This window comes from Bidens hawaiensis, unplaced genomic scaffold (genome assembly GCF_021521415.1).
Source record: "Bidens hawaiensis isolate Kalapana, Puna unplaced genomic scaffold, B.hawaiensis_p1.1 tig00002602_1, whole genome shotgun sequence".
NCBI lineage: Eukaryota > Viridiplantae > Streptophyta > Magnoliopsida > Asterales > Asteraceae > Bidens > Bidens hawaiensis.
In genome coordinates, this window is record NW_027491141.1 from 773,502 (window position 1) to 798,221 (window position 24,720).

The 24,720-nt window shown below is 36.5% G+C and overlaps 2 protein-coding genes across 2 annotated transcripts in view; both read right to left on the reverse strand.

The window, feature by feature from the left end:
- Positions 1 to 24,720, reverse strand: part of LOC143620537 (uncharacterized) — a 132,944-nt gene that overhangs the window by 57,860 nt on the left and 50,364 nt on the right. The window lies entirely within an intron of this gene.
- On the reverse strand, positions 497 to 4,474 carry LOC143620544 (receptor protein-tyrosine kinase CEPR1-like). Its single transcript, XM_077092220.1, has 2 exons — positions 1,971 to 4,474; positions 497 to 1,091 (listed from the first exon to the last, which is right to left on the reverse strand). The coding sequence occupies exons 1-2, from the start codon at positions 4,447 to 4,449 to the stop codon at positions 727 to 729; spliced, it is 2,844 nt and encodes a 947-aa protein (XP_076948335.1). The 5' UTR covers positions 4,450 to 4,474; the 3' UTR covers positions 497 to 726.

Below are 24,720 nucleotides of genomic sequence, written 5' to 3' on the forward strand. Positions count from 1 at the left end.
TGAATCCTTTTCATTTAAAGGGACCCAACATACCACTCATATAGTGATGATTCTTGCATAATCTCTCTTTTTCTTTCTTTTTTTATTTCTCGCATAAATGCCTGATACGATCTTCTTTTGGTGAATATAATTTTGCTCACTTTTTATATTCTTTTTCTTTTTCTCCCATAAATGCCTGATACGATCTTCTTTAGGTGAATATAGTTTTGTCCACTTGGAGTGTGTACACAACCTTTTAAATGGACGAACAAAATGTCATCATCTATCCTTGTCATATTCTAAACTCATATAGAATACATCAAGGAGCTTTGAGACCAGTGGCTAAGCTAGGACTTTCATATAGGAAAGCCTGAAGATGAATGGACATTGTTTAGAGAGAAAAAAGAGAAAGACGAGGGGGGGTGGGGTTGCAGACTCAAAATGTATACAAGTTTCGGACGAAAACAAACAAACGGGTGGGACTTCCCGGGTCCTTTATATGCTTCGCCCATTTTCGAGACTCAATGATTGAACAATTAGAACATACAAGCGTACATTAAAGACCTTATAATAGTTACTACTACAAATACTAAGACTACAGTTATGGGTCAGTTCGGGTAAGTTGATATCTACAATGGCTATTTCTCAGTCGGTCTCAAAAGCTAGTAAAACTATTCGTTGTGAATATTATGCGACATTATTTTGAACTGCTCAAAAACAAAGAAAATTATCGTCATTATCATACGCTTACTTTGACAGTTCTTTGATCTTGTTTGGCGACTTGCAATGATCGAATTTGCAAGGGTCGGCCTCAATAAGAAACTGAACGACCTCATTCATGGTAGGACGGAGGGTTGCAGTCTTACATGTACAACGAATGGCTATGCGAAGAACTTTAATTATCTCATTGCTGAAATAACCGGAGAGTCTCTTGTCCAAAACCTCAATTGCTCCTTCTTTTGTCTCCACTTTTGTTGAAATCCAGTATATGATGTTTTTGTTTTCTCCGAACTCCACCTCCACGGGCTTCTTACCGGTTATCAGCTCCATTAGTACAACACCAAAACTATAGACGTCGCACTTTGTTGTTGCCTTGCATGAATATGCGTACTCTATATTATAAATGTCAGTTAAAAATAAAACGTCAACTAAAGAAAGATAAAACTATACTTATAAAGCAAAATCCTTGAATATTTGTCTTGATCTCAAAATGCCTTGTAAATAATTTTCTCAAAAATATATTATTATCGTTGATATGTATTCTCTCCGTCTCATTAAAAATGTAAATATTTCCTTTTTTATCTGTTCAATTAAAAATGTCCACTTTCAATATTTTTTAGTTAATTTTCAAATTTACCTTTAAACACACAACTAACATTAATAAATAATATTGATGGACCCAATTTTCAAGGGTATTATTGTCATTTCTTAAGCAAAAAAAGTAATCATTCAATCTACCATGAACTTTATATTTTTCAAACTATGACATTTTTATTGAAACGTATAATTTTTTTATCTCAATTGACATAATAAATTGTTTAGATAAAATTAATTGTTTTCATCCCAACCCCATCCGTAATAAATTTACTTTATGTAGAATCTAGTCTAATAAATTTACTTTATGTAGAATCTAGCCTATAATAACTCGGGATTATCATTTAGTGACATGTTAGTAACTAGGAGAAGTTTTATACCATATGTTAATTTTTGGTAACATTACTAAGGAGCATTATTATGAACATTTTTTTATCAACAAACTGTTTAAAACAGTGAGAAAAAAGTTTTAATTTTGGGTTTTAATAAACTCTATGTCGCACTCTTTGTGACATTACATGTAGCTATTTTTGCACCTTTACCTACACTTTACCTCATGGTTGAATACCTTTAAATAACTGCTTTGTAACTTTTATGACTCCAATGTCTGTGTCACTAAAACAATATTTTTCAACTTGTCATGTTGTCTGTGAAATAAAGTTAGTTTATACTTGTACCTGGTGCAATGTAACCATAGGAGCCAGCAACAATGGTGGTGGTGGAGTCTTTTCCTCTGGCCCTTAGAACCTTTGCTATTCCAAAATCTGCCACTTTTGGTTCAAAGTCTCTATCCAAGAGGATATTTGTGGACTTGATGTCTCTATGAATAATGGGTGGCATCAAATCATGGTGCAAATAAGCTAAACCCTGCGCCACACCAAGTGCGATCCTGTGTCTAGTCGGCCAATCTAAAAGACACTTACCTCTATGAAGTGCATCCCAAAGATTACCATTTGGCATGTACTCATACACCAACAAATTGCAATCAAAACCAGAAAAGTAACAATACAGTTTGACAATATTTTTGTGCCTTATGTTCCCTAATATCTCCACTTCGGTTTTCAACTCGCGGTTCATGATTTGCTGATCAGCAGAATACTCGTCCTTCATTTTCTGACTCCAAAGCCGCTTAACCGCAACCACTTCACCATTGCTGAGATCAATCTTGTAAACAGTTCCAGATCCACCATGTCCCACAACATTCTTGTCAATCATGGCTTCAAGTATCTCATCCTGATCAAAACTTATTCGATGAAAGCTTTTCACATTATAAGAAAAGTAAGAGGACGACCATGTTTCCTCATGTTTCTTAACATCTCTTTCTTTACTAAACCATCTTTTAACGAACAAAATACCTGCAAGGATAATAATCCCAACCGACACAACAACGATCCAAATGTAATCAACTTTCTTCCTATTGTAAGATTGAGCACAAAAGGAGAAGTTTTGATACGGTGGATTCGGATACTCGGAAACACAAAGATCAGCGTTTCCTAAAAAGCTTGTCAGCTGTCCTCCTTTGATGAAGGAATCAGGTATTGGCCCTGAAAGTTGATTATTGGAAAAATTCATGGAACTTGGAAGCAAATCACAAAGCCTTTCTGGGATAGAACCAGTTAGCAGGTTTCTTGAAAGATCAAGAACATTTAGAGATGTTAGTGAAGATAGTGAATTTGGGATGTGACCAGTGAGTTTATTTCCTTGCAATAACAGAAGATTGAGTGTTTTTAAATCACCAATTGCTGAAGGGATTGACCCAGAAATCAGATTATTGCTGAGATCAATCTTGACAAGTTTAAAAGGTTGTGAGATTTCAGAAGGGATAACACCAGAGATTTTATTATTTGTTAAGAGCAATTCCGACAAGTTTCTAGCCTTCCTAATAGATTTAGGTATCGATCCGGTGAAAGAATTGTCACTCAGATCGATGATCGACACAGCCGGGAGGCTCAGAATCCCTTCGGGTATGTTTCCGGACAACCGATTGGAACTAAGTCGAAAACGAATAAGAGAGACACAGTTTGAATAGCTGTCCGGAACGACGCCAGTAAACATGTTGTCAAGTGCTAGCAAGTAAACCAACTTACCTCCATTGCAAACATCCGGTGGCAACTCTCCGGTAAGATTGTTTTCAGACACGTCAAGCAGTATCAACGGTGACGTTCTCCCTAGATGCCGTGGCACCACACCGCTAAAATAGTTTCGATAAAGTGATAGCATGGTCAAACTCTTTGAATCCTCGAGCACCCGCGGGATATGTCCGGTGAGACTATTGTTGTATAACTGCAACACTTTGAGCTTTGGCAACCGGCATATGGATGCCGGTATGCTTCCAGTCAACTGGTTGACCGATAAATCCATATCGGTCAACTCGGTGAGGTTCCCAAGCTCTTTAGGAACCTCTCCGCTTAGTTGGTTGTAATAAAGCTCAAGCTGTTGCAAGTTTTTCAGCAAACCGAGTTCTTTAGGAACCGAACCGGTTAAAAAGTTGCCACACATTTCAAGATCAACAAGAGACGTCATGTTTCCGATCGATTCTGGGATCGGACCACTCACCATGCAAGTACTCAAGATCATGGATTTGAGTTTCGACAGCCGGAAAATATCATCCGGCAACCTCCATAAGTAAAAACCGCCATTTTCGTTAAAGTTTATCACTTCAAGATTGGAGAGATTAATAAAAGATAAAGGGAAAGTTCCTGTAAATGAACATGAAGACATGTCAAGCACCCTGAGAGACTTCATCGACGACAAATCCGGAAGCTTTCCCGCGAGTTTTGTGTGAGTGGTGATGAGTTCCTCAAGCGATGAGCAGTTGGTGATGCTGTATGGGAATTCTCCATTAATATTATTGTAGCCTATATCTAGGGTTTTCAGATGAGGAAGGTAAGAGCATATATTTTCCGGGAACACACCGGATAAACCTCGGCCTGAAATATTGATCTTGATAACGTTCTCTTCATCACTGCAAGCTACACCCGTGTAGTTGCAGACGCTTGTTCCATCCCAGACGCTTAGAGAGCGTCCTGAAAGTGAAGTCTTTATAAGTGTGAAGAACTCAGCTTGATCATTAGCCGTAGTGGTTTCATAAGGGCTCGAAAGGGAAAGCATAATTACGACATAGACGATGGAAAGATGGTGATACTGAAAACCCATTGTAGCTATGGTTAAGGACGTTGGTGATACAGAAGAGAAGGTGGTGATGAGAAGAGATATATAAATGGAATGATTGGTTAAATCATTGAAATGAATAGATACACTTGATGCATGTCTCATAGTTAATGGTCCAAATTTGGCATAAAGCAGCTTTATGTTATACCCTCGCACTATCACTTGTAGAGAATAATAACACTGATTTCAAAAGAATCACTTTCAATACAAATGCATCAGATGCTTCCTACCACTAGTAGTTTCACAAACTATCTCCTCCTCACACAATATTCCTCATGATGTATGTGTTGATTTGCTCAAGACATGCAAATCCCTATCAAACCATCAATCAAACACTACTCTTCATCTAGATTACTACCTTTTAATAAAAAATATATATTTTTAATTACGATGTTTAAAGGAAGTCTTGTTATAATGTATTTTAACCTTTTAATTTTAAAAATGTAGCAAAAACAAATTCGGGTACTTTCCCATGAGTGCTACTTTTTATGTATTTGGTTAAATACGAGACTGCAAGTCTCCATTAATTCAGTTAAAAGAAATCCCTCTACTAATTGATTGGTATGCTCCTAATAAGTTTGTATAGTTTTGTCTTTTATAGTTTTATTGACCGAACGTGATCTCAAATGATGTTTCGCTTAAAGCTGTCTTCTTCCGACGTTCACTCTTCCATTGTATTGTTTTTTTAGAACGCTGACTTTCTTGTAGTTAGGCTACTGCATCCCCTACTCTGGCCACACTATGTTGTCTTAAGTGGACCCACGCTGGCTTCAGAGTTTGGCTTGGGCGTTTCACCGACCGCCGACTGCCACTTGACAGCCATTGTGCCACCACAAGAGCAGAACTCCCTGGCGTAATACACGGTGGGACAAAATCCCGGGTGGGCTCAGGGTTTGAACTGACAACCTTTGCACTAGGGATGAGCAAAATCGGTACCGGTACCGATTGGTACCGCTACCTGTTCCGAAATCGGTACCGATTTAGTATTGTCGTTACCGAATCGGTAACAAAGTTTTAAGTTTCGGGATTCATACGGACCGATACCGGTATTTCCCAACTTTTTACCCTCGGTACCGGTACCATCCTGGTACCGTACCGGTACCAAGAATTTGCGATTTTCGGGATCGGTATTTTCGGTGGTACCGGTATGGTATCGTGCTCATCCCTACTTTGCACAACTCCTAGCTCAAATCCTTCATTGTTAATATCCCTCCAAATATAACACAAGTGAGATTCGAACTTGAGTCTTCATTGAAAAACCTAAGCCACCTACCATTAGATCACAAGTGAAGAATTTAAACTTGAGTCTCCATGTTGTTTTAATAAAAGGGTAATTCTCTTTTTATAATTTTCTCACGGATATTTATTGCAACACTTTTTTTTCTTGTTTAAGGGTAATTCTCTTTTATAATGTTCTCAACGATTATATATTAACACTTTTTATTTTGTCTTATTCAAGGATATGGAGGTTGACTTTTATTTATCAGTTAAGTTATTTCGTATAAGCTTATAAAAATTAGGATCGTGATTATGATTGACTGTGTTAAGTAACAAGTCATATGTCAATTTTTTCATTATTTTAAAATGTCAAAAAAATTTTATACAACATTTTAAAAAAAAATCACCACCATTTTTTTTATCTTTAATGTAAGGATAACTTTGTTATATGAAAAGTGAAACAAAGTTATCAAATTGTCTAATACATAAAACACAATGTTGAATACATATTACACCATAACATGAAACGTAAAATTAAATGGTAAATACGTATTACACAATGACTTAAAACGTAAAACATAATAAAAAATGCATATTACACAATAACTTGAACGTAATACACAATGAACATAGTCACGTAATACACAATCACCAAAAACACAATGATGAGTTGAAAAACACAATGACGAACAAAATAATGATGAGCAGAAAGACTCAATGACGAACAGAAATACACAATAACGTACTTTTGATTTTAATTTTTTTTCGTTAATATGAGTACCAATGGAAGAACACAATGATCGAACCTATAACTCAATGCATAGAAAACCATATTGAAAAACACAATGACGAATCCTTCTTCTGAAACTTCTGGATTGGGGAGGTCTGACAACAACCTTCTTGATTTACTAATGAGCTCTATAGCAGACTTACTCTACCCCTATTTTGGTGCATCTAAGGTTTTCACAACCTCAACACCATGTAATTTCAGGTATTCAATCTCAGCTAGGGCTGCTGCTACTCTAACTTGTAAATCATCATTATAATTCTTAAACTTCTGATTTTCAATTTGAAGCATCAAATTCTTTGTTAGAAGTTCAGAGTAAAATTCTGTACTTGGATATAAATTCTTTTCAACATGAGGTGGGGTATTGTTTCCCCTTCTTTCAATTACTGGTTCATTGACTGTTGATGGTTATTGAATTTTCTCATGAACTGGAGACATGTGAAATTCTTTATTCAAAGGAGATTGAATAGGAGTATCAATTTGTTCTTGTAAAGGAGATTGAGGAGTTGTAGCAGTATGTTCTTGGAAGGGAGGTTGAGGAGTTGTTGCAATTTGCTCATCAACCATAACATCTTGGACAATGTTCTGAATAACCTCCTCAGAGTTTCTTCAGCAAAATTTCCACCCAAACCACCATCTTCATCATCAGAATCACCATCATCACTTTTAGAATCATCACCATCTTCATCACCTTCATTTACAACCTTTGGCTCAGGAGATGCAAGGACCTCCATAATTATCTGATTAGGATCCATAAGCCAAGGTAAACCATCATACTCAACTTGTTGATTAAAGTTGTTTGAGGGAGCCAACTCTTGATTCTTCTGTAAAGATTTGGGTGGGGTTTTGAAGATGAAGAACTTCACCCAACCTTGTCAAATCTAGAAGTTCAACATCAATTATAATTTATAGAAACCTAGGATACATCAAGAACTTATCCCTTTCTGCCTTCAAAGCATTCGACTACGTCTATTGAAAGTTTATTTTCAAAAAATTGAAGGGCCGATTGTATATAATAGCAATAGTAGTAGATGAAATCTATCTAGTCATAAGAGTCCAGCTACCTCTTCTGAAAGGCATGGTCTGTATAATGTGGTGAATTAGGAATCCAAAGAGTAGTGGAAACATTCCCTTATGGAACTGTCCTTCGTGAATAATCCTTGATAACCCATTATCTCTTGAAAAAATCTCATTAAGCGCCTTTGGAATATAACTACTGCTCAGGATGATCATCATTGAGTTGCAACCTATTCCCTATCAAACTAGAACTACAAGAGTGGGGCATTCAAATAAGTCCTAAACACTCTGAATGGAAGGCATGTAAGTCCGGATGTCTTGTAAGTCCAACGTTCAACCTTAAAGCTTAGAATTTTCATTTATATATAAAACATTTTGAGCAAGCACTAGGGGGTTGGAGTCAAATTGGATTGATCTGGAGAAAACCAAATACGCTTTGAGAATAGATAGGAGGCATCATAGATCCATGAGTGATGTCCATCTAAGATTTATTCCTAATTGAACATAACTCGTATCACTGATGCAATGAAAATCATGCTAAGTTTACTATACCTGCTATCAACATGTCTCTCTATGTCACAATAATGCTGAACATGAACCACTGTGAAAGCATCTTAATCAATATGATTCCATGTTCGGATCTTTTCCTAAAAGGTAGCGTGTTTTTTCAAAACTGAAATCTGATCCCAAAATTTCCTAAAATTTCCTAAAAGGTAGCCTTAGTTTGTGTTATTATTTTTTATTTTTTTTGTATTCCTTATTTTTATATTTGTCTATTATCAATTCTATTTTTACTTCATGATTACTCTTGTCGAAACGAAGGCTATAAGAGATCGGTTATTAAATTATTGATCAAGCAGTGGATGGGCTTGGAAATTAGTTCTCAGCCCAAGTCAGATTGGATCATAAAAGGTTTGGTAAATATAACTTGGTTTTTATGGTCTGGCCCAAGTTTATCATATGTTTTCGACCCATAAGGGTTTTCGGCCCTAACTTGAGATTTTGAAGTTTAAAAGACGAACATTTGCATTATTGGTTTATTGTTTCATCATAACTATCAAATCTCTCTCTAAGCCAAAAATCCAAAGCCCCTATCTCTCTAAGTCATTCATACTTGTTTCTTTCGAAAACTTACGTGATCAACATTGATGAACTATAGGTAAATGTTAATTTTTAAAAGGGGGTTTTCTGGTCACTGTTGGATGTTCTCCGGGAGGAACAAATAGTTGGTCTTTACTAATAATCAAGTTATGAGAAGTGTTTAGGATAAGGAAATATGATGTTTGTGGGTTGTATATTTAATATTCTATGAGTGTTTGAAGTTGCATATTTCGGTAATAATGGTGGTTTTGGTGATTTGGAGAAGATGACACATAATTCGAGATGAATTCCAAAGGGTTCTCAAAGGCCAAGATCTTTATACATCTCGGGATCTTGGGTTCTCGGGATGATTGACCGAAAACTCAAAAGATCTTCAGGGGTTCTCGGTCAAACCTTGACCGAGAACTAACATTAAGTGACCGAGAACTCATGTTCTCGGTGATACAAGACTTTTCTTGAATAATGTTGGACAGAGAACTCATTCATGGACCGAAAACTAAGCTTACGGACAGAAAACTCAGTTTATGGACCGAAAACTACTTATTGTATATTAAAATTGACATTAATTTACAAATAAGGACTAATATTATCTATGTTTACATTCTTGGTCCTTGTTCTTTAGCCAAGTTGTCAATCATCTTCAAAATACTGAGTGATTATCTAGTTAAGTGAATACACTATTAACTTGACTCGTTTGTTGCAGACATGGTTGATCAAACACCATTGAAATTTGTGGATACAACAACACTGTTGGATGCTTATATTCTACTTTCATTTTTCGTTTTTAAAGTTCAAACGGTTTTTTTCTTATTCCATATTCCGCACAAAGTCATTATAAATGAAATGCTTGTACTTCACAAACTTTAACATATTATACGTTTACTTAAATATGTGTGTATAACTAGAACTTATGACATCTCTTTATAATTGTAAAAGTAAAACGGTGACGATACATGTGTATTTACAATAATTATATAGCATGTATGAGTTAGGGAAAAAATAGTCCCCCATATAACGAAGTTGTAGAAAGAAATGGATGAAAAAACACACGTTTAACCCTCTAGAGACCAAAAATAAGTTCTAGCAGTTAGAAGTGTGTAGCAAATTTGTAGCAACTTGCTACACATTTTCTACGCATTTGGCAACTTGCTACACATTTGCTACGCATTTGCCACCAAATAAACGTTGCGTCATAAATGCGTCGGAACTAACATTATCATTTTTTATTAATGTATCAATAAAATTTACAAAATTAAATGTTGTGTCGGAATTGCGTGGGAAATTCAGACACATTTCCGACACAATTTATATTTTCTACTTAATAACCGTATTAACAATAAAAATATACAAATTTGAAATATTGCGTCGGACATGCGTCAAAAATTCTGACACTTTTCCGACGCAATTTGTATTAATATTTCGATTAACATATAAAAAAATTAAAATTGCAAAATTAAATATCTGTGTCGGAATTGCGTCGGAAATTCTGACTCGTTTCCGACACATTTTAGTTGTTGTCAGAAATGTGTCGGAAAGCACGTCAAAAAATTATGGTTTCACTTTCCATAGGAAATGCGTCAGAAACGCGTTGCAAATTCCGAAGCAAAAATTTGCGTCGCAAATTTTCGCAGCAATGGCACCCATTTTCTAGTAGTGATGGTGCAAGTGTGGTAAGACGGGTCATATAGCTAGGGAGTGCACTGATGAAGCGGGAGGAAATGGAAGGAAGGATGCTGAGCAAGCTAGGCCAAGGACTAGGGCCTACATGCTGACTCAGGATGTAAGGCCCCGTTACCGGTGCCTCACTTTTGACATTGGATTTACTCATAAACACAGTTTTAAATATCAGAGTTAATTAAAACTTTCGCGGAATAATATAAACTGTCAGCCATCCATTACAAACCTCCATAACTTGTCTTTTAAAAACATAACATAAAACATAGTATCAAAACATCACGACGAATCTTCAGATGCTAGCCTCTTCAGTATTGCCATGTGTCTCCCTCAAACCAGCTGTCCCAGTCGATTAGCCTGCGTGCATACTAAAAGTCAGCTACGCTGAGTGAGTTCTAATTAATCATGCAACGTACAGTACATTCACATATTTTCATATGCACCCGAAGGTACATACCTTCCTATTATCTTACATACTTACATACTTACGTACTTTCATTCTTTCTTTCATATAAACATACATACTTTCATTCATACACATACATTTTAAAGAGCCTTCCGCCCTATAACCTTCGCCGATATTATTAGGGTCGGTTCCCTACATTCGCCGACATTATTAGGGTCGGTTGCCTACATTCGTCGACATTATTAGGGTCGGTTCCCTATGTTTAGTACATTGTACCCTACCTGCCTTTACGTATCTTTCTTATTAGTACATGCACTATCCGAAGATCGTTCATGTTCTAACATCTTAACATACATACATCTTTCACATATCATATATATGCATCAATCATCATACATAAACCGTACCAGGCATACACTTACCACTTAAGGTAAGTGTATTAACTATCACATCGAGTATGCACACAGCCCCGAAAACATAAAAAGAAGTGGGGCTAGAAACTTACCTGAACTCGATTACGTTCACCATTAATTGTTATCCCTTTCCTTAGTTGTGCTCAACTAACTGTATAACAATTACACGTATCAATTTAACTATCACTACTCACATCGCGTTTCTAGTCTAGTTATAACCTTCAACGAACGGGGGTCTGGGGGCAGCGCCCCTGGTAGTGGGATCTAGGGGCGGCAGCCCCTAGCAGGGTCCAAGGGGCAGAGCCCCTGGCTGGGGTCGAGGGCTTCTTTATAATTAAATCATTCTTTTTCTAAGTTCAGGGACCATTCTGTCCATTTTTTAAACTTCTAGTTCGTTACATTGCACTTAACGAATTGGCTTATCTTAGCGAACTGGTCCATGTAGCGAATTGAACCCTTTAACGAACTGGTTATTAAATGAACTGGACCTTATAACGAACTGATTCTTTGACGAATCAGTTCATGTAGCGAATAAGTCCATATAACGAATTGGACCTTCCAATTCGTCATCTCCTTTAATGAATGACTGTAACGAATCAAGGGTGATTCATTATCTTTCCCCTTAACGAATTGAACACGAGCTGAATCTAGTTCGCTATGCTTTCTTTAACGAATTACTTGGCGAATCACCCCTAGTTCGTTAACTCCCCGTTAACAAATTAGGGTTAGGTCAGAGAATGTCAGAACATTCTCTAACATTCCTCTTAACCTTGTATCTTTTCCGGCGCCTCCGCCGTAAAACCGCGGATTCGCCGGAAAAACGATTTAAACTTGTTTTTCGCCCCGTTCGATCCAGATCTGAGCTAGGATGATCCATAAGCTCATCTTAGGTTCGGTTTATACCCGATTCCATCCGGATCTCGTGACTTAAACGGTTTAACGATGTCGGCTCGTCGTTTCGCGATTATATATAACAGGTTTAAGCTCATACAACATCATACTATCATTACCTCGGTTCGGGATCGATTTCCTCTTTCTTGGTTCGGCTAGATAAGGAGAGAACTAGAGAGAGATCTTAAGTGTGTGTTTTGGTGGTGTATGGAATATGTGTAAATAAGTGATTAAATGGTGATTATGATTTATATATTTATGGATCATGGGCTTAAGCCTATGGTCTTTCCTTCTTTCATTCTAACCTAAGTCCATAACACATATCCATTTAACCAACACAAGCCCAACTCATATTCTATTTATCTAAACCGATAACGACCCACTATAAAATAGACGAAATTTATTTTATTATTATAATCAAAAGTAGGATGTTACACAGGAGCAGGTCAAGCAGATCCCAGATGTTGTGACAGGTACGTTTCTAGTAAACGGTATTTCCGCTTCTGTATTGTCCGATTCAGGTGCGAATAGAAGTTTTGTAGCTACGACGTTTAGTAAGTTAACAAAAATGAAATGTTGTCGTATGCCTGAAACCCAAAATACAATGATAAACAAAAATACACAATGACTTTTTTCACTTACCATTGTGTTTTTTTTATGAGAACGAGAAAGGCGGTGTAAACATTTTTGTGTTTTTACTTTTTTCGTTTTTTTATTATATTTTGAGTTGTGATTTTTTTAATTATTTTTTTTTTAAATTTTTTTTGAGAGGTTTTTTGTGTTGTGGCTACAAATCTTTCTTATCCTTCTCATTTTTTGTTCCCCTTTATAAAATAACTTGACCATATGTATATATATATATATGTATAAAAGAAAATAATTCTGAACGCTTGGTATTCTGAGGTTAATTCTCACTATCAAATTTCTGCCAAAATCACTTCTATCCTATTGATGGAAAAGAAAAAAAATCTTGGTTCTCTATATGGTATTGATTATAAATTCAACATACCGTATTAATTGGTCAATCTCCATTTATTGAACTATTAATGCCATAAAATATATTCTAAACATACTTAATGAAGATTTCCAGAAATCTGGAAATGAAGAACACAAACCCAGAAACCCAGATTCGTAATACACGTTCAATTCTCAACCAAATAACACAAATCAACTACCAAATTACTCGTTATCACCACACGAAACCAAATCGCCAATCCTCGTAAACAATTAACACATCTCGTGAATCCAATTATACCAATACTAAATCCCCTGTTTCGCCTAACACCAGATCCACACCAATATCAATCCGAGCACAATTCAAATCACAATTCCAATTCACAGTATCTTACCAATACCTTAACCAACTCAAATCCAATCCACCTTCATACTTAATCCAATTTAACCTCAAATTGATCAAAATCAAACCGAATTACAAGAATTATCATAAAATAATAATTAATTGCCTATAATAATGAATCAACACAAAAAATCAATAGCAAAAGAGCACCGAGATCTCTGATACCACTTGTTTGATCTCGTTGATTTCCTAACTTAATACAGATTGTAGATCTGAATCGTATATAAGTTAACCTATATTAGGATCTAGTTCATGATTGCTATAGATCTATCGTTAATATGTTATATATATTGATTGTATATTAATATTATCAGTATGAAGAATTGAGAGAGAGTATGAGCAGCACCTCGTTAATTAACTCAAAAAAACTTAAATTAAATGTGAACAGTGTTCACCTATAAATAGAAGATGGGCTTAGTTCGTTAACATCCCCTAACGAACTAAAGCCCACTTCGTTACATACATTACGAAGTAATAAACTTAACGAATCACCATCTGATTCGTTAAACATCCTTAACGAACCAGGAGGGATAATAAATTAAGTCTTAGTTCGCTAAACATCTTTAGCAAACTAGACATTACATTAACGAACTAACAAGATAAATTAATTGTTTATTACATTAAACAAAACGACAAATACGTTAACGATAAATAGAAAGACTCAATACGCAAAACCGTGCACTAACAGACACCCCCTCATCTTGAGCTCTTTTCCTTTGGTCTTCACTTGAAACGCTTGGACTGCCAGTCTCTACAACTATGAATTCCGTTTTCATAACACACACGCACGACGCGTTGGAATTGCATAGCCAGATCGTAGTCTTTATTGCGCTCGATCAGAATCTTGTTCTTGTGAAGCACGTCATTATCTGTCTCAGATAAATTAACCAACCATATCGGGTCGATTATCTTGATAAGCTCAGTCTTCAGTCCTTTATCAAGCACAATGACGGCCTCGCCAGTACGATTGTCGTAATACCAGCGGTCAAACGTAAGATGCATGTGTTGGTGCATCGTCTTCGCTGGCACCCGCTTCATCGTCTTCGGCGGCTTTACCTTAATAACAAGTTTCCTCCAGCCAGTCCTTGGATCAATTTCATCAATACGTTTACGTCTCGGGACCTAGGGCTTGAATAACTTGAAACCATGATTGACCTCGAACAACAAGTGTTGATGAAACCACTCAGCTGTCCGATCACCACCACGATTGATAAATGGACGACACGCGAGGGTACGAACATCCCACCGCGGTAGTGTAAGAACGTCCATTATCGTTTCGTAGTACTGGATCCCCTTCTCCCATTTAATTATACATACCTTAAGCTCGGAATCATATAGCCAAGAGACGATATCACCGTGAACCTTTGATACGGTCTTGAAAGAAGTCACTTGGTTTGCTTTGACCCAAGCTGCAGCTTCATCTTTCCGTTCTTGATCGACGTACCGATATGCCGTGATAATCTTACTCACCTTTTTATAACTGAACCACTTAGAAATATCGGCATCAGTTATGACTTCAAGTGATTTACATACGGCATCAGCAGCCTGTTTACCCTTAGAAGCCTTTATCAAATCATCCTCAGCAGCTTTAAACGTTTGCTCATCGACAACTGGAGCACCTTGATCAACATTTGTGTGTTGAAACAGGTCAGGATACTCCTCAGCAGTGACGTCTTCCATCTCAACCTCTTCGTCTTCATAAATATAATCCGTATTCATTTGAAGAGATGGATCATTTGTTATGCCTTCCTCATTCACCACCTCAACGTCAGGCTCTGTCTCTAACACGGTTAACTGTTCATCATTCAACCCTAGCAGTATGGAAATCTGCTCTCGTGTTAGAGACCTTTCAACGAACTCACCAACCTCGATTTCATCCCTCTTCACCACACTCCTATCCATTCCCGATCCATCAATAAATATGACTGTATCAGCTTTAATCATCTCAATAGGTTTGGCAGTTGTATAGTCTTTATGAACAACAATCTGCTTATCTAAGTCACCACCACCACTAGTACCTGCACTTGCACCTGTAGATGAATCGTGAGCTTGTTTCGTCTCACCACCCGCACCAGACTCATCTGGATCTTCATCATCATTCTTAAGTCTTTTCAGTGCATCATCCTTACAAGTCAGTTGTAGAATAAGTTCCTCCTGCTCTTTTAATTTCACCCCCTGAGACGTAACAATCTCACGTAGGGCTTTTGTTTCTTTTTGGCAGAAGGAGACATATCCCATTAGTCTCTTTTGGTTTTCCATGAGACGTTCCTGATTCAGTCGGTACGCAGACATCTGATTCTCATATAAGTGTAGCAAGTTCAATAACATGTCTGTCTGACGATGTTGTTGCATGTTGTACAAGGATGGATGGACATGTTGAATCGGTCCCTGAGGCCTTGTAATTCTCATGAATGAGACATCACTAGGTGAAGGAGGCCTCATTGACGGTGTTGGAGGAACAGTGGAAGATGTAGCAGAGGGCAAAGGTATTTCAGCTAGTGCCATTTGTGGAATCAAACCCAGCTGCTCATAATGGACCATCGTTGTTGTTAATGTAAGCGCTGGAGTGCTAGTAGTAGGCGGCACTACCTGGCGTTGAGGCATTGTTTGACGAGGCGGTGGCACACCAATAATCACACCAGCTCCAGCTGATACTCGTCTCTTAGCTGGAACTTCGGAAGATGGTGTTTTACCTTTCCGTTTTCGTTCACGTTGAGCTGCAATGGTAGCAGCTAACGCAGCATTTACTACATCTTGTTGCTCTTGAAAAGCAGAATCACTAGCACCACCACTACCACCATTACCACAATCTCCATCATCATTACCATCGTCGTCGTTCCCACTTTCTCCTCCCTCACGCTCGGAATCCGAGTCATCGTGGATCCAATGTTCATTGGGAGGACAGACATAATTAGGGTTAATGATATGACCCATCATACATTTATCCTGTGGCCTCTGCTTACGGTAAATATTCATTCGACGTACAGTGTCAGCCGTCATGTGTTCCAAAGGAAGCACATTATCCACCGAGGTTTGATCAATAACCAAGTTTGGTATCAAATCTTGAATTATTAACTGCAATAATCAAGAATACATTAAAAAGTTCTTCGTGTGAGTCGTTTGCTGGACTTGCTCTTTCAAATGGTCAAACACCATTTCCGAGAAGTTGAATGGTTTGTTGAGAATGAGGGCCACAAATGCCGATTGTAGACTAATGCGGCATTCATCAAATCCTCCTTTACGACCGCCCATGCGGTGAATTAGTACGTGTAAAAGATACTTGTAAGGAGGGCTTAATCCATTTTTGTTAAACATACACGCCACAATGTTACCACCATAACGTACACGTATGAATAAGCCTTTGATTAACTCCTTATCAAACATACTCGGGTAATTATCATTATCTCTAAACCGAAGTACCCTTCTAACCACATCCACTGTAATTGGAGTTTGATTGATTGTTGCTCGAATGTGGTTCTTAGTCTCAATGAATTCAACAGTATTCCAGATCTGCCTAATAATACTCAGATAAACCGTAGGTCTTGCAGTTATAGCATAATGTATCACTGAAAGTCGTAAAAATGCCAACATATCCCCAAACATAGCTACGTCAGCAACATCCGAATCAACATAAGCACATATGTTGTGCTTCTTATCATATGATAGCAATTGAACCTCTTCTTGTTCCTGAGGTTGTTCTTGATCTTGAGGAACAACGGGTGGATCTTGATCCATTTGATCAGCCATTTAAACTTAATGAAAATTTAAACGAGTATAAGTAATGTGAAGGTGTAATATACATTTAGCACTTATGTCGTGTGTATTTAATAGATGGTGTATTTAATTTTATATGTCGTGTGTAATCGATATATCGACGCGTTTAGACGGTTGGAATAATTTATTAACTACAAAAGTTAATTAATAAATTAATTAAATTAAAATGAAATGTCGTTCGTCTGATTATCAATCTGATTCGTTACACACATGTAACGAATCAATTGATTCGCTATCAGGTAAATATGTTAACGAAATAGACACAGCGAATTAACTATAAATATTAACGAACTAAATTCCAGTTCGTTCCAAATTTGAAGAATCCACATTTGATACGTTGGAAAAATGATTCGCTAAGCTAATTCGTGTACTTCCTTAACGAATTGGACACGAAGCAGTTCCAATTCGCTAAGAATAACGAATGGTCAATAAAGACTTGATCTTTGACTCTCATAGTCAAAGTCAAAATTAAATTAAGAACACTGAAAGTCAACAATATGAATTCAGTCTCAATTAATCCATAATCATCGTTGGATAACCAAATCGACAGACGTACGATCTCGGAAACCTAATACGAAGCACACGGAGTTGAAATTGATGTTCAATACCATGAAATAAATTAGGTATAATCAGATTTTTAACAGGGCCTAAACCCCCGAAAACATAAACACTTAATCGACCCGGCAAACAATAATCAAACCTTGATTAAAGTCCACCAAGAGTCTCGGAATCACATTCCGATCACAATATACATAAACTATATCAACACAGTATAGCATAGATAAAGCAGAGTTTTAAAACCCGGAAAACCCTTAGTACAAAAATTACATAATTAGTCTATCAACACAATGTCATTTTTGACGAAAAACACATAGAAGTGATCATCTATACCTTAGCAACACAATGATATATTCAAAAGTTTGAATTTCGAAGGTCGAAAAATCAGAGAAAAAATTTGAACATGGTTGCTTTAGGTATAAGGAAGATGGTGAATAGTGAAGGACGATTCGTGTAACCTGTCTTTTATACTGTTACACGCTACCCAATGTACTTTATGTACGAATTAAGGGATTCGTTTAAAAATTTAAACTAACGAATCAGGCAATTCGCTATTGCAGAGTAGCGAATAAGACATGAATCGTGTCTTGATTCGTTAAGCATGTATAACGAACAAGATGTGTTTCGTTAGAGTGCGGAAGCGAATTAGGTGAACGAACTAGAATATAGTACGTTAAAACAACACTTAATTCGTTATCCATAATTAACGAATCATACTTTATTTAATTTTAACTTAAATAATTAAATAAATAAATGAATTAAATAAGAATTGAATTGATTAACCAATTAACTTAAAACATTTTTACGTTCATTAAAAAAATCCCTAAAATAATATGTAAAAGAAGAAATATGAAATATTTTTGGTATATTGTGAAACAAATTAAAGAATGTATTTACAGAAATATCCGAACTAGAAAGTAGACAATCTTTTTGTGTTTTTCTATGTTTTTTTTTTCAAAAGCAATACATATTTTTGTATTTTTGTTGAGTTTGAGCAGATAATCATATTGACCAAAATGCCCTTCCATCACAGTTTTATATTTCAGCGATATTATGACTGGCGTTAAGTCGGTCATTGATATTGTTGTCCACTTAAATCTTAACAAACCTTCGAGCATTTTTGTGATATGATTTTAATGTTCAATTAGCGCACAGAATATCAGAAACTATCAGCCCCTGATATCGATTCAAGCTTAATTTGATTTTTGCCAAATCAACCCAACTTGACTTAAACCATTATCGTGTTGATCAAAATTTTTTAATACCAATTGTGAAATTTTGAGCAATGCATTAAATTTCCTTTACTGTGAGTGAGTATGCACGAGTCCATCTTTCGGCTTACATACATTATATCCCCTGGGGTCCGTTTCTTATTGGTATTGAGACGCACGCAAGGGAGGAACAATTGTATGACTAACATCGGATTTTGATCAAGTCAGTAATTTGGATTATACGAAGTACAGCAATGATCAAGTTTAATGACTTTGGGTTTGCTCTAAAGCGAGTGAAATATTCATGCATATGAATACCCAGATGATTAAGCCGCATAAAGACTCACAGTGTCCAGAAACCTAACGCTTGTTATTTGCTTTATTATATTTTTGGGAGATCAACAGCTATAAGGCTTGAGTATGACTGGTTATTACATTTCTGCCATCTTCACCGAGACTTTTGCTAGAGACTAACACCTCTTTCAATTTGGCTTTTATTTAGGCTTATATCACTTACTTTACTCTAACAGCTTGTTTAAGACCTATCAATGCACCAATGATTAAGCACACGGCCTTTTAAGATTATTTTTTACTGGATTTGGGGTCAAATAATCAATGTACTATCATTTTCTCTTTTTGCTTCAAAAAACTCAAACTTTTGAGGAGCATAAAAAGAAATAAAATGAATTTAATTGCCTTAGTTAGTTTAAGTTCATAAATTAATGGCTATCATATCCATCTACAAGTAGATAACAGGACCAATACATGCAAGCATGCTTCACAAACTTAAATAACTGACATAATTTTCAGCTAAAAAAAATAGAAAGCTTAAAGAACACCCCAAGTACTTTCCATTATCAGGTAAATGGCTATCCCGAAGATTTTCAAGAAATTATCAGGACCAAACATATACAAGTATATGTCTTTCAAATAGAAGTAAATGACATAATTTTCAGTGAACGTGAGCAAAAATCTTTTTGGTTTTTCTCTTTACAAACTAAAAACACAATCTTTTTGTCTTTTCGGATTTTTCTTCACAAACAGGAAATTCACATTCTTTTTGACTTTTTCAAAATTTTCTGTACAAACTGAAAACACAATCTTTTTTATTTTTCAAATTTTTAAGATGTTTTTGATTTTTCAGAATTTTCTAATGTTTTTGGGTTTTATCTATACAAACAAAAAGCACAATATTTTTGTATCTTCTAATGTATTTTCACCCCCTAAAACCTAAAAACAAAATAAAGTAATAAACCAAAATTAATAGAAAAGACAGATAATTATCCTTGTTTCAGGATATCAGCGGGGGTCTTCAATCCATTTAAACCAAGCAAAAATTGAAAACGTGTTTTATCAAAGGCTTTGGTAAATAGGTTGGCTTTCTGAAAATCAGTATGTACTTTCTCAAGGTCAATTAATTTCTTTTAATAACAATCCCGTATGAAATGATATCGAATTTCGATATGTTTCGTTTTAGAATGTTGTATGGGATTCTTGGTGATACTAATAGCAGCATAATTATCAATCAAAATGGGAGTAGTAAGAAACTTCAAACCGTAGTCGCGAAGATGTTGTTGTATCCACAAAACCTGGGAACAGCAACTCGAGGCTGCAACATACTCAGCTTCAGCGGTTGAAGTGGAGACCGTTGTCTGCTTCTTACGCTGCCAGGAAACAAGCCGGTTTCCTAAGAATTGACAACCCGCTGTGGTAGACTTGAAATTAAACTTGCATCCTCCATAGTCTGAGTCTGAGTAAGCGGTAAGATCAAAATTTCCTTGGGGTACCATAACCCGATGTCAGGATTGCCCCTTAGATATTGCATAATACGCTTGACCGCTGCCAGGTGAGTCACTCGGGGACTAGCTTGGTACCTAGCACATAAACAAACAGCAAACATTATGTCGGGTCGAGAAGCAGTTAAATACATTAAAGAACCAATCATATCTCGATAGAGGGTCGGATCAACGGTATCCTCCAATTCATCCGGTGATAAATTGTGACCCACGGGAAGAGGAGTAGAAGGGATTTTTCTGGCAGTAATATTGAATCGGCTCAAGACATCGTTCACATATTTTGTCTGATGAATGAAGATTCCTTTCGCAGACTGGTGAACCTGCAACCCTAAAAAGAAATTCATCTCTCCCATCGAACTCATCTCGAACTTGGTTTGCATTGATTTCTCGAACTCCTTACACAACTTGTCGTTTGTTGACCCAAAGATTATGTCATCAACATAAATCTGAACGAGGAGAAGATCATCACCAATATTCTTATAAAACAAAGTGCAGTCAACAGTTCCACGTTTGAAACCATTATCCGTCAGATGGTCGGCGAGCGAGCCATACCAAGCTCTCGGGACTTGATGTAGACCATATAATGCCTTGTTTAATTGGTAAACACGGTCAGGATAATCAGGATCTTCAAAACCTGGAAGCTGTAAGACAACCACTTCCTCATGAAGTTCACCATTGAGAAAAGCACTCTTGACATCCATTTGATAAACTTTAATATTCTTGTAAGCAGCATACGCTAGAAAGATTCGAATCGACTCTAATCTTGCAACTGGAGCATATACTTCAGTGTTGTCAATACCCTCTTGCTGATGAAAACCTTACATAACTAATTGTGCCTTGTTTCTAAAAATTACCCCATGATCGTCTTTCTTACACTTATATACCCACTTAGTCAGAATCGCCTTCTTGACTCTAGCAGGTTTGTCGATAAGATCCCAAACACCTAATCATGCAAATTGCTGTAATTCTTTTTGCATGGCTTCTACCCAAGAAGGATCTTGAAGTGCAACATGAGGAGTCATTGGCTCAACTTGAGATAGAAAACAAGTGAATTTAGCAAGATTTACAATCCCAGATGAATGTAAGTCAGCATAAGCACATAAGACATTATTTTCACTTGATGAAGCAACTTGATGATGTGTTTGAACTCCCACATCAAGTTCTCCAATAATGTTTTCTTGTGGATGGTAATTATGAATCCTGAGAGTAGGATTCTCAGAAACAGCAACATTTAAAATAAATTAGTGTAATGTCACCCAATTCAAGAGATGAAACATCACAATCAAGTTCAATAACTTGATCCACAACTGCATTATCATCAGATGAAGTAGAAGCATTATCATAATGAACAGGAGACTCATTATCAGGTTCTTCAGTTGGAGCAACAATTGGAGCTTCAACATCATTTGAACTTGCAAACCTTGGAATTTCCAAATGTTCTTCAAAATAAGCGTGAACTAAATCTTCATCTGGATGATCGGTTGTTGGAGTAAATGAATAAAATAAGCCATCATAGTCAAACATCCAGTCGGGACCTTTTCCTTGAGAAGGAGTAGTGTACTTTTGACAGTCCACATGGTACCATTCTTCAACACAACCAGATGTAAAATTAAATACCCGTTTCTTAGGTGACGTATACCCCAAGAAATAACCTTCAATGGTTTTTTCATCAAACTTTCCCACATCTTTTTTCAACATCGTACACGGATACCCAAATGGTTCCAAGTACTTTAAATTAGGTTGACAATTATTCAATAATTCATAACTGGTCTTCTTGAGTCTCTTAACCATTAGAACTCGATTGAGTGTATAACAAGCAGTATTCACCGCCTCATTCCAAAACTGGACAGGAAGCTTTGAATCAGCAAGCATTGTTCTAGCATCTTCAATCAACGTTCTATTTTTTCTTTCAGCTACACCGTTCTGTTGTGGTACATATGGGGCACTGTATTCTCGATGGATTCCTTTTTGTACACAAAAGAAATCCAAGACAGTATTTTTAAATTCGGTACCATTGTCACTTCGAATTCTCATCACTTTCAGTTTGTATAGTGATTCGATCTTAGTGATTAAGTTTTGAACAAGACCCGGTGTTTGATCTTTTGAGCTCATAAACAAGACCCATGAATATCGTGAATAATCATCTGTAACTACTAGGCAATACCAGTCTCCAGAAATACTCGCCCGATTCACTAGACCGAATAAATCCATATGAAGACGTTCAAGAGAAGTATCAATGGAATTTAATAACTTAGGTGGGTGCGGTTTCTTTTTCTGTTTGCCCTTCTTGCAAGCAACACAGTGATCGGATAATTTAAAATTCTTCAATGAAACGCCCTTTACCAGATCATTTGCCATCAGGTAGTTCATCTTTCGAACATGTATATGACCCATTCTACGATGCCATAGAATAGAATCTTTCTCGGTTGCTTTCGAGACAAAACACGTTTCGATCGATGTAGATACTTTAGAACTCATATTCAAGACATAAATATCATTAGATCGATGGGATCGCATGACAACCATGTCCTCGGGAATCACATAACCCGGTTTTAAAATCAGACACTCTTTATCTGTAAATACTGTAGTGTATTGCTTATCACAGATTTGCGACACACTCAATAATTATGGTCCACTTTATCACAGTAATTAACGTTCTCAAAAGTAATATGTCCATTCGAAACATCACCTACTTGTGTAATCATACCCCCAGAATTCCCAGCAAATGCCACATAACCCCCTTGAATATTTCTTACATTTGTTAAGAGGTCGAGATTCCCAGTAATATGACGAGAACATCCATTATCCATGATCCAGTTTTCACCAGAAATAGTCTTGGATGTACCCTAGACACAAATGAAAATGATTAGTTCAAAAAGGTAGCCCAGGCCTCAGTCTTGGGCACCTTTTGGTTTTCTTGAGAAAAGTTAAACTTAGTTCCATTCAATTGTTGTTCAGCAACTAGAGAATAAGTTTCAGGTTTCTTAGACTTTCGTCTTAGATACGCAGCTTGAACTACATTTGAATTGACATTTTTGCATAACGGTTCAGCTGGAATAAACTTAGGTTTAACGGAACCATGAGTTTCATTCACATGAACAACTTTTCGAGGATGTACATTAGAGAACATAATATGAGTATCATCAGTATACGACATAGGTCGTTTCAGAATCTCCTTCACCAAAGGAACCGGTTTGGAATGCTCACTGATAAAAGGATGAAGATTCTGATAGTTCTTTTGGCCACAATTTCTCACTACATGACCTTGTTGACCGCAAAGGAAACAACTTCGCATGTAAACATGATGATGTTGAGAATTATTTGGAACATGTGACACAGATGATAAATGATGACTCACATTTTTAGTCATGCTCTTAGAAAACTCATCAGATAATTCATATTTCTTTTTCAAGTAGAAATCCAAATTAGAACAGTTTGAAAAACAATTTAATGTATATGTCCCAGTTGACTTCACAAATTGAACTTTCTTAGCTTGTTTTAAAACTTGCTTTGCTTTAGTCAATGGATCAGATGGAGCTGATGTTTTTGCTTGAGCATACAAACATTCAAGTTCACGAATCTTGGAGGTTTCATTGTGAAACACACTCTCAGTTAGTTCAGGTTTAATGATACTTATTGGAATGTCTTTCTCAGTGAACATTGTGTCCATCCCCTTTAACTTAAACACACGAGCAGATGATGTCTTAGAGACATTAGGATTTATGAAACGCAACAAATCCTCATCAAAAATCTTGGGTTTTTCTGGTTTCTTAGCCTTCATTGGTTTGACATTAACATGAGCATCTTGTTTCACCTTGGTCGTGTGTGAACCATATACAGCCTCCTCAAATTCATGAGGTTCACAAAGTATGTGATTAGAACTTGGAATGTTCTTATTTTTTTGTATAATTTCAGGTTCGAACACATTCTCAATGATAACTTTGTCAACATTTTCAACAAAAACTTTGTTGCTTTGAACATGAGGTTTCTGAATTGAAGATTAGGTTTTAACAGCTTTAGTAGTAACCGGTTTTGCTTTTTCTGAAATCGCAG

Coding starts and splice junctions, on each gene's coding strand:
- LOC143620544 (XM_077092220.1), bottom strand. CDS start 4,449: ATGGGTTTTCAGTATCACCATCTTTCCATCGTCTATGTCGTAATTATG. Junction 1,092..1,970: donor CTATGGTTACATTGCACCAG/GTACAAGTATAA, acceptor TTTATAATATAG/AGTACGCATATTCATGCAAG.